At 37.8% G+C, this 13821-nt stretch overlaps 1 protein-coding gene across 1 annotated transcript in view; it reads right to left on the bottom strand.

Moving 5' to 3' along the window:
- Window positions 1-13821, bottom strand: part of LOC124619703 (dynein axonemal heavy chain 2) — a 1014172-nt gene that overhangs the window by 924409 nt on the left and 75942 nt on the right. The window contains 3 exon segments of the mRNA XM_047146260.1: window positions 6217-6393; window positions 6471-6607; window positions 6694-6859. Coding sequence (XP_047002216.1) covers window positions 6217-6393; window positions 6471-6607; window positions 6694-6859 — 480 coding nt within the window.

The following is a 13821-nucleotide window of genomic DNA, read 5'->3' as shown; positions in this document are numbered from 1 at the left end:
ATCCTTCTTTCTATGTATTCGCAATACATTACATTTGTCTATGATAAGGGTCAGTTGCCACTCCCTGCACCAAGTGCCTATCCGCTGCAGATCTTCCTGCATTTCGCTACAATTTTCTAATGCTGCAACTTCTCTGTATACTGCAGCATCATCTGCGAAAAGCCGCATGGAACTTCCGACACTATCTACTAGGTCATTTATATATATTGTGAAAAGCAATGGTCCCATAACACTCCCCTGTGGCACGCCAGAGGTTACTTTAACGTCTGTAGACGTCTCTCCATTGATAACAACATGCTGTGTTGAACTTGAAAGGCATCAAGCAGGATGGTGCCACAGCTCACATGGCAAGAGCACCCATGGAAGTGGTTTGACAAATGTTCCCAGGACACGTTATTTCGAGATATGGTGATGTTTACTGGCCTCTTCGCTCACTCAATTTGTCAATATGCGACTTCTCTTTGTGGGGTATTTAAAATCAAAAGTCTACATGAACAAGCCTCGCACAATCAATGACCTGAAGAATTCCATGAAATGTTGCAGGGAGCCATGGGTAACTTTTTGGAGAGGATCCAAATTTGTATCCAGCAAGAAGGACGTCATCTCCAAGACATTATTTTTCAAGCCTAATTAAAGTATGTATATTTCAAAACTGCATTAAAAAATCTATCAATTAATGCATGTTTTTATTATTTTTATCGAACCATGTCCCAGTCATTCAACAGTGAAAAACATGTGTTTCCTCTGCTCCACCCTGTATATCTAGCCCTCTTTTATTTACTCCTACCTCATGTACGGTTGCCTCTTTTATGCCAGGAGTCACTGGTAGTTGATCTTCATCAGCATTATCATCCTCAATAACTAATAGCCTGTGTTTTTGTCATACAGGATGTACGATGTCACTACTGTCACTGTTGGTTGCAGAAGTATTGACATAATGCTCACTGTTCTCATCACATTTACATTTTGAAAACATTTTGTGCGGATACGTCCCTAACATTCAAGAACATATATTTCAATGTGCAAACATGACCAAGAATAAAACGTAACTGAGTGTGATAATAAGAATCTATCATGAGCCTGGCCTGTGCTGTATGTGGTGGGGCACATCACAAGTCACAACTGTTGTACCACAGGCCACGACTGTGATGTTTTCATTTGGCCCAACCAAAGTGCTGCAGGTCAGGTTCATGAAGTTTACATTTTGCCTGACATATGAACCAAAGGCCAAGCTTGTGATACCCACATTTGGTCCGAATACCTGACCACGAGTCTCACACATAGTTGTCAGTTAAAGGGTTAAATCAGATTATGGTTGAATTCAACAAATCAACTCTACTACTAATGATTCTGACCTTCACCGGTTTTTAAAATAATATTTAATTAATAAAATCACAACTTATCATTACACCAGTCTATATCTACTCTACTCCAACCAAAAACATTCTGTCAGCATCCAAGAAGCACACAGTCATCACCTATGTGAAAGCTCGCACTCACTCGGTTCACATTATATAGTGAAGAGTACCCTGCCCATGCCCAGCAATCACAAGAGTAAAATTATATAACAAGTTTACAACCAGAAGTTACAAAAGCAACATCTATGATTCTGAAACTGTTGCAATAGTTGGGTTACATATCCACGAAAGTTAGCAGCCTGATGCACTAATATATTTTTATCAAATTGTGTGTACAAATCAGTGTTCTGGATTCACTATGAGAAATGTACATAGTTGACTATTGTTTTACAAACTTTGATTTCTAAAAGTTTAGAATGTAGTGTGCAGACAAGAGTTTTAAGTCTGTCATGAACTGTTTACGACATGTACTGCCACTGAGAATAAACACAGTATCTAAGTGCTAGCACGATATTTGTGAAATATAAAGAACAGTGTAAGATAAAATGGACATCACTTGAATGTGATTAATGTTCCATATATTGCTGAACTGTGATGCCATCATCTAAGATACTATAAGATTATGAAACTTCAATTCTGCTGCATCACCATGGAACTTTAGTCTACAATCAGGTTAGTACACTTCCACTGTGATGACCTCTTTTGACACCCATATCTTTGAATCCAACTGCTGTAGTTCCAAAATGAAGTGGTGGAAGGTAGAGGGCTACCATACCACATAAGCTCCATTGGTGCACATGTCAGCGTAACTTTGTACTTGAACACAACATGGGTGGGTATGAAAATGTTCAAATTTAGTTTTGTTACCAGGCCTAGTAGGGTACAATAGGGGCATGAACAGCAGCAGACACTGAGTGATCAACATGAAGGACGTGGAAATGTCTTGCGCTCACAAGAGAAAGTGTTGACAGGATTTGAAAGGCGCCTCATTTTCAGTCTCCATTTGACCAGTTGATTGAACCGTGCAATGCCTAGATTTGTGGATCATTCAGATGTGACAGTGGCCTGATGGTGGACTACATGGGAATGTGAGGCCTGGCATACTCATCAACCAAATTCCAGCTAACAATGTATGTCCACCATATGGGCGAATCACTGTACAGTGCACAATGCTCATTGTAACTCCTTCACATCTGCACCTACCACTCAAGAACAAGTAATCTGTGTCATCCTCCATCTTTGGTTGGATATTAGCAGCAGCCAGACTAGAAAATTACCATTCCAAGTGTAGGCTGCCATTAACATCACAACACAAAAAGCTTCTAATGGATGACATTACAATGTGTTCAGGGATGAATTACAGTTCTGCACTACCCAGCCGCCCATTTTCAGAGAATATGGCCACAGGATGAGATGTCTTTCTCCAATGTTTTGGAGAGGCACGATGTGTCATGGTGTTGGGTGCCGTGTGTTACGACTTTGTGTCCTGGGTGGAAGTGACTTGTGGTACTCTTAACGACACATTGGTACATAACAGTAGTTCCTCATGTGTTATTCTCATGCAGCAATATCATAGAGCCAGTTTTCAACAGGACAATGCTCATCCACAAATGGCATGCGTCTCAACAAATTGTGTGTGTGATTTTGAGGTACTGCAGTGGCCAGTTACAACAGTTGCTAGCCAACTTACCTCAGTAAAGGATGCAATGGCTTTATGACACCCTTTCCAAATGAATCAGTGCAGGTATTTAAGCCAGAGGAGGTGCAAAGTCATACTGATAAGTGGGCTCATGCTGCAACATTCTTTGTAACTTTGGCTTGGTTCTGTTATCACTGAAATGACATCACTTCCCCTTTCAACCCGTGAAGTTTTATTTCATTTCATTTTCTCCTCTGGGTGTTTTTAACATTTTAAAGAACATACTTCTTATATAGAAAAACAGTGATCTGTAATTATTATAAATAAACTGGAAGCAGTCTTGATCACATAACTTTTTTAATGTGGTGACCAGTTTCGATCTTTTTATAAGATCATCTTCAGATCGACAATAAACAGGAATTAATATAAACATATAAAGGACAAGATCACATATTCATAAAACAGTAAATAACACCGGGTATTTTTCTTTTTTCATCAGGCTGTGTATACTTACTGATGTTCATATTTGCCTCCCCCCCCCCCCCCCAAAAAAAGTACTCTCCTGCCCTCCGTCACTTTGTGGGAAATAATTGTTCCCATTGTACTTGTACATCCAGGCTGTACTTATCATTCAAATTCTGTTTTCACAGTATTTCGATCAAAATATTTACTTTAGCCAGATAGAAAGCCTGTTGTTAAACTGGTAATTCTACTATTTTCATACTACATCAGTTAATTCATGTGTTTCATAAGAAGATATTTCAATGTATACAACTTGTTGCAGCATAAATGGGGATATTTGTTGTATGCCAAATAAGTGAATAAATTAATAATTTCATGATACTGTATTCTTATTTCTCCACTTTTATGAAATCACTGACACAGGTCACTTTAAATATCATTTGATGCACTGTTGCATGTGTCTATGTCTGAATAAGAGCATTACAAGAATCATATTCAGAAACAATTGTTCTGTATAACAAAATTTCTCATTATTTTGAGAAACTGCACTGTTGCATGTGTCTATGTCTGAATAAGAGCATTACAAGAATCATATTTAGAAACAATTGTTCTGTATAACATTATTTTGAGAAACTTTACCTCTTACAAACAACTGTGGATAACTGGAAGTCAAGAAACGGCTAACAGGAATAATTTTGGTTTGAAGTAAACAGCCACATTTTTAAAAATATCTTCTATTATCACCCATTAGGAGGGGCATTTCAAAAGTCCATGCAAAGTCCGAGAGATGGCACCACCGGCACGTATCGAGGTCATGTTTAGTTAGTAGCATCTTTGGAAAGAATGCATGCTAAGTTTCACCCGTATTGCTCTATTTATTGTTTGGCATTCGTGTGAATCAAGCAAGTCGAGTGATTGTCAAAAAATGGACAAAAAAGAATTTCGTGTGCTGATTAAACATTACTTTATGAAAGGCAAAACGCCTCAGGAGACTAAAGAGAAGCTTCATAAACATTACGGTGACTCTGCACCTTCGATTAGAACAGTTTATAAGTGGTTTCAAAATTTTCGGAGTGGTCATATGGGCACAGGTGATGCTGAACATTCTGGAAGCCCTGTGGAGGTTATGACTCCATAAATCACTGATAAAATCCATGATATGGTGATGGATTACAAAAGAGTTACAGTGCGTGAGATTGCTAGTGCTGTGGGCATCTCAAATGCACGGGTACATAATATTTTGCATAAACATTTGGACATGAGAAAGCTATCCGCAAGGTGGGTTCCACGACTGCTAATGCTTGACGAAAAACGGAATCATGTGAATTGTTGCAAGGATGGTTTGCACTGTTCAGGAAGAATCCACAGGACATTAATCATCGTTTCGTCACTGTGGATGAAACATGGATACATTACTACTATACTCCTGAGACCAAACAACAATCTAAACAATTGGTTACCAAGAGAGAATCTGTACCAAAATAGGCGAAGACCATTTCTTCGGCCAGAAAGGTTATGGCGACTGTCTTTTGGGATTCGCAAGGGATGATCCTCATTATTCATCATTATTGGACCGTTTGAAAACCGAGCTGCAAGAAAAAAACCGAGCTGCAAGAAAAACACCGGCAACTGGACCACAAAAAAGTCCTTTTCCAACATGACAATGCACCAGGACACACCTCAGCAGTTGTGGTCGCAAAATTAATCTGAATAGGATTCCAACTCATTTCACATCCCCCCTATCATCCAGACTTGGCCCCCATGGACTACTATTTGTTCCCCAGTTTGAAGGAATGTCTGGTGGGACAAAGATTTTATTCAAACGAGGAGGTGATTGCAGCAAATAATAGCTATTTTGCAGACTTGGACAATTCCTATTATTCGGAAGGTATCAACAAATTAGAACAGCATTGAACAAAGTGTATAAAGTCTAAAAAGAGACTATGTTGAATAATAAAAAATGTTTAACCCAAACACGTAAGTAGTTTTTATTTTTTCACGGACTTTCCAAACGCCCCTCGTAGGTGATGCACATTCTGTTAATTTTTCTAACAATTTTGCAAGAGACAGTAGGACACAATTTGTAAGAAGTCATTTAGTAGGAGATGTATCTGAGTATTGAAAGTTATAGCTTGGTAATTTCAGTCCAAAACACATCTGGCCATCAAAGAAGCTGCAGGTGGCCCTTGGCAACTCCATAGCTGACAACAAGAAAACAGTAGAATTAAAACTGCTAGAATTCTGTTTTATTTGTTGCACAGCTACTACTCTCATACTGTTATTGTGAATAGAAAAAGAATTTGGTGGAAACACAGTTTTGTTCCAATACCTTACCCTCAACTGATGTATAATTGATGGTGTATGACCCCATCAATAAACTATATGAAATGTTAAGACTCAAATGCCACTAGATTTTTTAAAAAAATGAGCTAACTTAATGTCATTTTTCATAATCACTCAAGAGACAAGTGGTGATTGATAAAAAAATAATAATCAGAAACAATCATGAATATACTCAAACCTAAATTGCTGATACTGTTTGGCAAATGTGTAAACCACAGACAAGCAGGGTCATGGTCAAATCTTTCTCCAAGAATCTTTCGAACATAAAACAACTGTAGTACCAGAAGAACTTAAGTAAAAAGCATCTGTAGTTACACAAGCACTTTGAATGAACCACATCTGTTGACATTAGAAACCAAAACCTAAAACTAGTTAAAATATACACTAAAAAACTGTAACTCCATTGGTTTTTACCTGATAATATCACTGTACCATGATGTTGCCTGCACTTCCAATATTGTATGTTTTACATCCTGTATTGCCTGGAGACTACAGCGGAAAGTGCTCTCAACTTTATCACATGTGGCTTCAAACTCAGGACCTTCTGTCCCTCCAAACATGGGCCTTGGTATTACTTCTGTCTCATCCATCCTGAATAGAGTCAAAAAGTCAGCAAGGAACTTCTCCACACAAAATATCAAATGACTTTATGTACAAAACTACCATACCTCCCAAAGACTCTCATGGCTTCACATACTTCCACCATGTCTCGGCATCTTTGGGTGAATGAATCAACATGATTGAATATTGATGCTTTATCTAAATCCCACTGGCATTTAGAATATTCCGTGTGGGCCTCAGCAATCTAAACCCAGAAGTGGAATAATCTAGAAAAACTTGAAAGGAGAATCAGTAATACTGGAAACTGAAAAAAATTAGAATACAACTTACTTTTTCGTAAATAAATCTGTACTTTACACAGCATGAGATGCAGGCCTCTAACGTTTTAATTCCTTTTCTAGTATATCCTGAGAATATTTCATCCAGGTTTACTGAACGCTGGCATTTAATAATTATCTGATTGCTCAGAGCACGGCACAGACCTGTAATCTTCCCCCTTCAAAGATATAGGAAAGACTTAATTATCAATTTCACAATAACAATAAAAATAAAGATCAATTTTACAAAAACAATACAAATACAGACAATAAACAATTAACATAAGAATCAAGCAACACTTTTTCTGTAACACAATGTATGACAGTAAAAAGAACAAATACAATTTTTTTGATTAAATTGCAAGATTAACTGGGAAAATGAAGTTATGATTCATCATAAAACTCCAAGATATTCTTAACTGTCTTTATCACTGCTCACTGCAAAATCAAGAGCTACGGTGCATAGTCTATGGACTTTGATGGAAAACACAGCTTGGCTGTATTACCAGTTGTATACAACACTAAACATTAATAGTACCATCCTCAGTTTTTAACTGGCACACTCTCACAGTGCACGTCATATGAAGCATTAAAGATCATTATGGGTGAAACTCACATACACAAAAAAATTTTGACAAGCACAATGGTATCAGAGACCAATAAAAACTAAATAAAAAAATAATGAATAGTAAATGACTTAAAATTTTTCATTAAAGCCTATAACTTTTTGTCGTGCATAACATTAATATTGGGAGTAACAACTGTTAACCAAAATGGTATTCTGTTATTACTGTGAGCAAGAAGATCCCAACATATTAAGCTGTGATCAGTTAAACAAACAACCTTATTTATATAAAACTAAATTAGTTGATATACAGGAAAGAAAAGTCAACCAGAATAAATGATGACATAACTACAAAGATGGGTTATAATATACAGGGTGTAACAAAAAGGTACGGCCAAACTTTCAGGAAACGTTCCTCACACACAAAGAAAGAAAATATGTTATGTGGACATGTGTCAGGAAACGCTTACTTTCCATGTTAGAGCTTATTTTATTACTTCTCTTCAAATCACATTAATCATGGAATGGAAACACACAGCAACAGAACGTACCAGCGTGACTTCAAACACTTCGTTACAGTAAATGTTCAAAATGTCCTCCGTTAGCGAGGATACATGCATCCACCCTCCGTTGCGTGGAATCCCTGATGCGCTGATGCAGCCCTGGAGAATGGCGTATTGTATCACAGCCGTCCACAATACGTGCACGAAGAGTCTCTACATTTGGTATCCGGGTTGTGTAGACAAGATGCCCCCATAAATGAAAGTCAAGAGAGTTGAGGTCAGGAGAGCGTGGAGGCCATGAAATTGGTCCGCCTCTACCAATCCATCGGTCACCGAATCTGTTGTTGAGAAGCGTACGAACACTTCGACTGACATGTGCAGGAGCTCCATCGTGGATGAACTACATGTTGTGTCGTACTTGTAAAGGCACATGTTCTAGCAGCACAGGTAGAGTATCCCATATGAAATCATGATAACGTGCTCCATTGAGCGTAGGTGGAAGAACATACTGACGAAACTAAAATGAGCTCTAACATGGAAATTAAGCGTTTTCAGACACATCTCCACATAACATCTTTTCTTTATTTGTGTGTGAGGAATGTTTCCTGACAGTTTGGCCGTACCTTTTTGTAACACCCTGTATATCTACATTTACATTTTTACTTTTAAGAACACTGTGAAGTTTACTGATGTTATGTACTTAATTCAACAAAAAACAAAGTACAGACTACTGGTAAATTTTATGTTCTGTTCTAGGTACTTGCACAGATGGTTAAAGTAATACCTCTCTAACATTAAACAAAGGATCTCACAATAGGAAAGAGATTTATATTAAGCTATAACTCTTCAACTGTCTGGGAACTAGTTACACATAGTGTCCTTCAAGAGTCCACCTTAAGAGCCCTCATCTTTTCTTCAGTATATTAATAATCTTTGATTAGTAATATTAGCAGATACTAGTCTTGTTTTGCATGTAGATGATAGAAAAATTACAAGAAACACCAAATCAAGTACAATTAACAAAAATGATGAAAGACAATCACTTAATTGTGGCAGATTGATGAGTGGTGCAGTTTACATCTAATTCAGATTCTTTATTCACCATTGACCACCTGAGGTGGAATAGGCATGGATATCATATAACACTTTCCTTGAATAGTACCTTAAGGGGCTCCGGAAAGGCTCAAAATCACGAAAAGTTCAATTTTTACTTTTTTGCGTTTTCTGAATCTGCAGACTATTACCTTTTAATAGATATATAATTTATTCAATTCCGAAGACTACAACTATTTTTAAATTTTTTTTGAAATGTGTTCTACATGGGCGTGACCCACTGTGGCGCTGTTAAACTGCTGTCAGATGGTGTTATTATTAACGTCCGTGTTCATCAGGTACATTTTAGTGATGTGAGATAAAGTATGTGTTGTGGCTAACCTGTGATGGTTCAATATATATCGCTGGTGTGATTGTCAATTGTTTCATGTTTATTTACTCTGTCGTTATCTCGAAAGTATTTGTAATTAATTCTGTTTGTTGAGTCTCTGTTTTGTTGAAGTATAATAATGAGTAAAAGTAAAGTTATTAGAAATCCTCTGAAGGCTTTTAAGAACAGGAGAAATGTTGGAAAGCCAAAGGTATGTGTTATTACTGTAAACAATAAAGACGATAACCAAGTGAGTGAACCTAATCTCTCAAGTTTACCTGCCCATAGCAGTCAAAGTGGGAAAGAAAATACTTCACAGAAGAAGCTTGGTTCAATGAGTGAAAACTATGAATGTTTTATGGGCGAATCGGATGTGAATGAAATATTTGATATGTCGGTTCTCAAAGGAATTTTTTCAAACTGTGTAAGATGTATTCATTGTAGTGAAGTTGGTCTGGAACTCTCCATAATAAAGCACGTAGGACTTGCTAGTGAAATACAACTGAAATGTGATAAGTGTTCATACATGACCACCTTTTGGAACAGTGTTGCAGTAACTGCAACTGAAGAAAATGGTAGCAAAATCTACGAACACAACAACGAGCGATGCTTGCTTTAGACAAGGAACGCCTTTGGGCTGCAGACAGGGCTGTAAAGAGTCTAGAAATACAAGCAAGAGTAAACAGGAGTAGTTTGCAGAGGATGAAGATAATCCATCCTATGGACCTGGAATGCACTAAAAAGTTAATCCAATATCTGTCGCTCGATTCCCAAAACTTTTATTTTCTCATACTAATTACATGTTTTCTAAGGATCTTCCAAACATATTTGTTTCAAACTTTCAGTAAATGTTACACAGTACCTTCTGCATAATTTAACACAGCCTTTTTCCAAAAAAACTGTATATTTTTGAATATATAAATAAAAAATTGCAAAAAATGTTGTGAATTTTCATTACAATTGCAAAAAAATCATCTTTAATAACTGAACTAAAATTTTGTAAAATCCCTGTGTTAAGTTGTAGCCCATATTCCAATAAATAATCTGTAAAAAGTTCAACTTCCTACCTCAAATACTTTGTGAGGAAAGATGTAATTTATAGGCGTTATTTTAACATTGCAAGTATAGAGCGTTCCGGAGCCCCTTAAAGCTAAATGAGCATTGCAAATAGTGCCCATAGATGATAACATACACCATAACATAAGGTAAATACATTCAGTGACATCACATAATGAAATCGTTAAACATTAATGTTGATTGATTTTATATTCATAAATTCTGTTATATTGTAAAAAGGATTCATTAGTAACCAATTTAGTAGCTTGCTCCTGAATCTACTTATGTGAGATGACCAAGAAGAAAATGGAAGTTTATTAAATATTTTTAGACTATTGATTAAATGGGAATTCCCTGTTCTTGTCAGCCTGTGTCTAGGTATGTCTAATTTTGTTTTGCCTCTGGTATTATGGTGGTGTATGCTTTCCCTCATTTCAAAATCTGCTATATTACTTTTTGCATACAATGCTGAGGTGTACATATAAAGATTAATAACTGTTAATATTTTCAGTTGAATGAACAGTGGCCGGGAGTACTCTGATCTACCAGAATTGCTCATTGCCCGTATCACTTTCTTCTGAATTTTTAGAACTTCAGTGATGTGAAGAGATTGTCCCCATATCAGCAGTCCATACTCTGTATGTGACTGAAAGAGTCCAAAATAAATAACTCTTAAATATTCTTTTGCCACCAGGCGTCTCAGTTTCCACATTAAATACGTAACTCGAGACAATTTTGTGCAGGTATGGTTGATGTGTGTTTCCCACATTAACTTAAGAGTCTACATGAATTCCTAGAATTTTAACTGCTTTCACCTCTACCTCTTTTGACAATCCTAGTATAATCTGTTGGTTTTTATCAGGATTGCAAAGCAGTGTATTTGATGAGAACCAATTTAGAGCTGCTTCCATGCCATCTTGCATCATATCTTGCAGAACTGATAGGTTCTCGTGCTGAGCAAGCAAAGTTGTGTCATCAGCATAACAAATAACAATATTGGGGATGCAATGAGGTAAATCATTGACTGCAATTATAAAAAAGAAGGGCCCAAGGACAGAACCTTGTGGGACTCCTGTCTTAACTTCTAGCAATTGTGAGTTTCTGTTTCTGACAGAGGCAAACTGCTTCCTATTGTTTAGGTATGATTCAATTACTGCCAACGCAGAGTCTTGTACGCCATAGAATTTGAGTTTAGCAAGTAAGATATCATGAGAAAAGCAGTAAAATGCCTTACTTAAATCACATTTTTATTCTCGAAGGCAGTTATTACCTCATTCACAATTGAAAGAACAACAGTGGTGGTATTTCTTCCCTTGCGGAAGCCAAATTGACTATTAGAGAGTAAGTTATGCGACTCAAAGTAGTAGTTTAGTTGGTTATAAATAAGAGATTCAAATATTTTCGAGAAAATGGGAACTATTGAAACTGGTCGGTAATTTTTGAGATCATCTTTGTCCCCTTTTTTATACACTGGGATAACTTTCGATATTTTCAGAGTTGTAGGATAGACTCCAAACTCTAGACACCTATTAAACAGAAAGGCCAATGGTTCACTAATTATATGCACTGTTTTTTTTTAATTATGTAATTGGACAACCAAGAGTAGTCCATGCTCTTGGAGTTTGAGAACTTTGCCACTACCTTTGTAATCTCAGTGGGTGTGATTGTGCTCCATTTAAAGGTATGTTTGCAGGTTGTTGTTGCTTAAGTAGATCACTTGCATTAGTGGTTGTTGTTTCAATTTTGTTACTGATATCACTTACAGAGTCCATGAAAAAACGATTAACTTTATCCGGGTCAAGAGCTATGCTATGTTCATTCCTGCAATGCTCTTGTGCAACAACATTCCATGCAGCTTTGCACTTATTAGGAGCCCCTTCAATGTATCTTTCGTATGCTGTTCTTTTTGCCATTCTAAATTTAGTTCTGTAGGTTCTCTTACATTCTCTACATCTATACTCAGCAAACCACTGTGTAATGCACGACAGAGGGTATGTCCCATGGTACGAGTTATTACAGTCTTTGTCCCATTCCACTCACGTATGGAGTATGGGAAGAATGATTGTCGAATTGCCCCATGTGTGCTGTAATTAATCTAATGTTGTCCTCATGATCCCTATGGGAGCAATATGTAGGGAGTTGTAGTATTTCCCTAGAGTCGTCATTTAAAAGCAGTTCTTGAAACTGTAAGTAGGCTGTGTTGGAATTGTTGACATTATCTTCAAGAGTCTGCCAGTTCAGTTTCTTCACTAGCTCTGTGAAACTCTTTCATGGGTCAAACAAATCTGTGACCATTCATGCTGCCTTTCTCTGTATACGTTCAACATCCCTTGTTAGCCCTATTTGGTATGGGTCCCACACAGATGAGCAATATGCTGGGACAGGTTGCATGAATGATTTGTAAACAATCTCCTTTGTAGACTGATTGTATTATCCCAGTATTTGTTATCTTATAAATCAGAATGTGTGTGTTAGAGATATTCTCCCAAACACCTGTATCAATTTCAACCAAATTTGGCACAGAAACAGTAGGCCTCATGGATATCAGCATTGAGGGGTTTACAGCCTCCTAGCTCCAATAGGAGAGGAGATAAGGACCAAAATGGGTTTGTTGCGGCCGATGGCAAGCAGACTGCCCTGCATGACAGGAATTTCGTGCAATAATAGTATCAATGTGTTTTGCAGGACAGCCAACATGTCAGGGGTAAAAAAAGGTTTTCTGGGCCCTGACATGTAGGCTGTCCTGCACGACAAGTGGGTAATGTAGTAGTATCAGTTTGATTTATCGACCTGCTTTGCATGGCAGCCTGTATTTCATTGGCAAATAAATGATTTCAAGCCCCTGATGTGTAGCCTGTCCTGCGTGACTGGCATGACAAGGGAGTAGTATCAACCTGCTTTATGAACTTTATTGCGGGGGTTGCATGTACTGACGAACATGGGTGGGGAGAGGTTGAGATGGAGAGAGGAGGTTATGGACAGAGTGAGGAGGAAGAGGAAATGGACAGAGGGAGGGGAGGAGAGGGAAGTGCATGAGGCAGGTGGAAGATGCAGACGGATAGTGAGCAGGTGGAAAAGGCAGAGGGGGAGGTGGAGATGGAAAGCTAGAAGGGGAGGAGGACAGAAGGAAATGGCCATATGGAGGGAGGAGAAGGATATAGTCACAGAAAGGGGGTAGAGGAAATGGACAAAGATAGTACGAGGAGGAGATAAACAAAGAAGGAGAGTGGGGAGGAGGAGACCGAGAGGGGTGGAAGGAAGGATGAGGTGAACAGACACAGGCAGGAAGAGAGAGACACAGAGAGGGGGAGGAGGAAGTGTGTTCAATATATGTGTCAAATGCATACATGGGTGAAGCTATGGGGAAAAGTCTAGTTCTACTAACAAAGCGAAGGTTACCATCTACTTTACCCACAAATGCACTTATGTGATCTTTCCATTTCACATCACTAAAGAGTGTTACACCCAGGTATTTCTATGAGTCGACAGACTCCAACCACGTCTAACTGATACTATAGGCAGAGGATACTATGTTTTTCATTTTGTGAAGTACACCATTTTACATATCTGAACATTTATAGCAAGTTCCCAATC

The sequence above is a fragment of the Schistocerca americana genome, chromosome 6, assembly GCF_021461395.2.
Source record: "Schistocerca americana isolate TAMUIC-IGC-003095 chromosome 6, iqSchAmer2.1, whole genome shotgun sequence".
NCBI lineage: Eukaryota > Metazoa > Arthropoda > Insecta > Orthoptera > Acrididae > Schistocerca > Schistocerca americana.
This window is presented reverse-complemented; position numbering and strand designations above follow the sequence as displayed.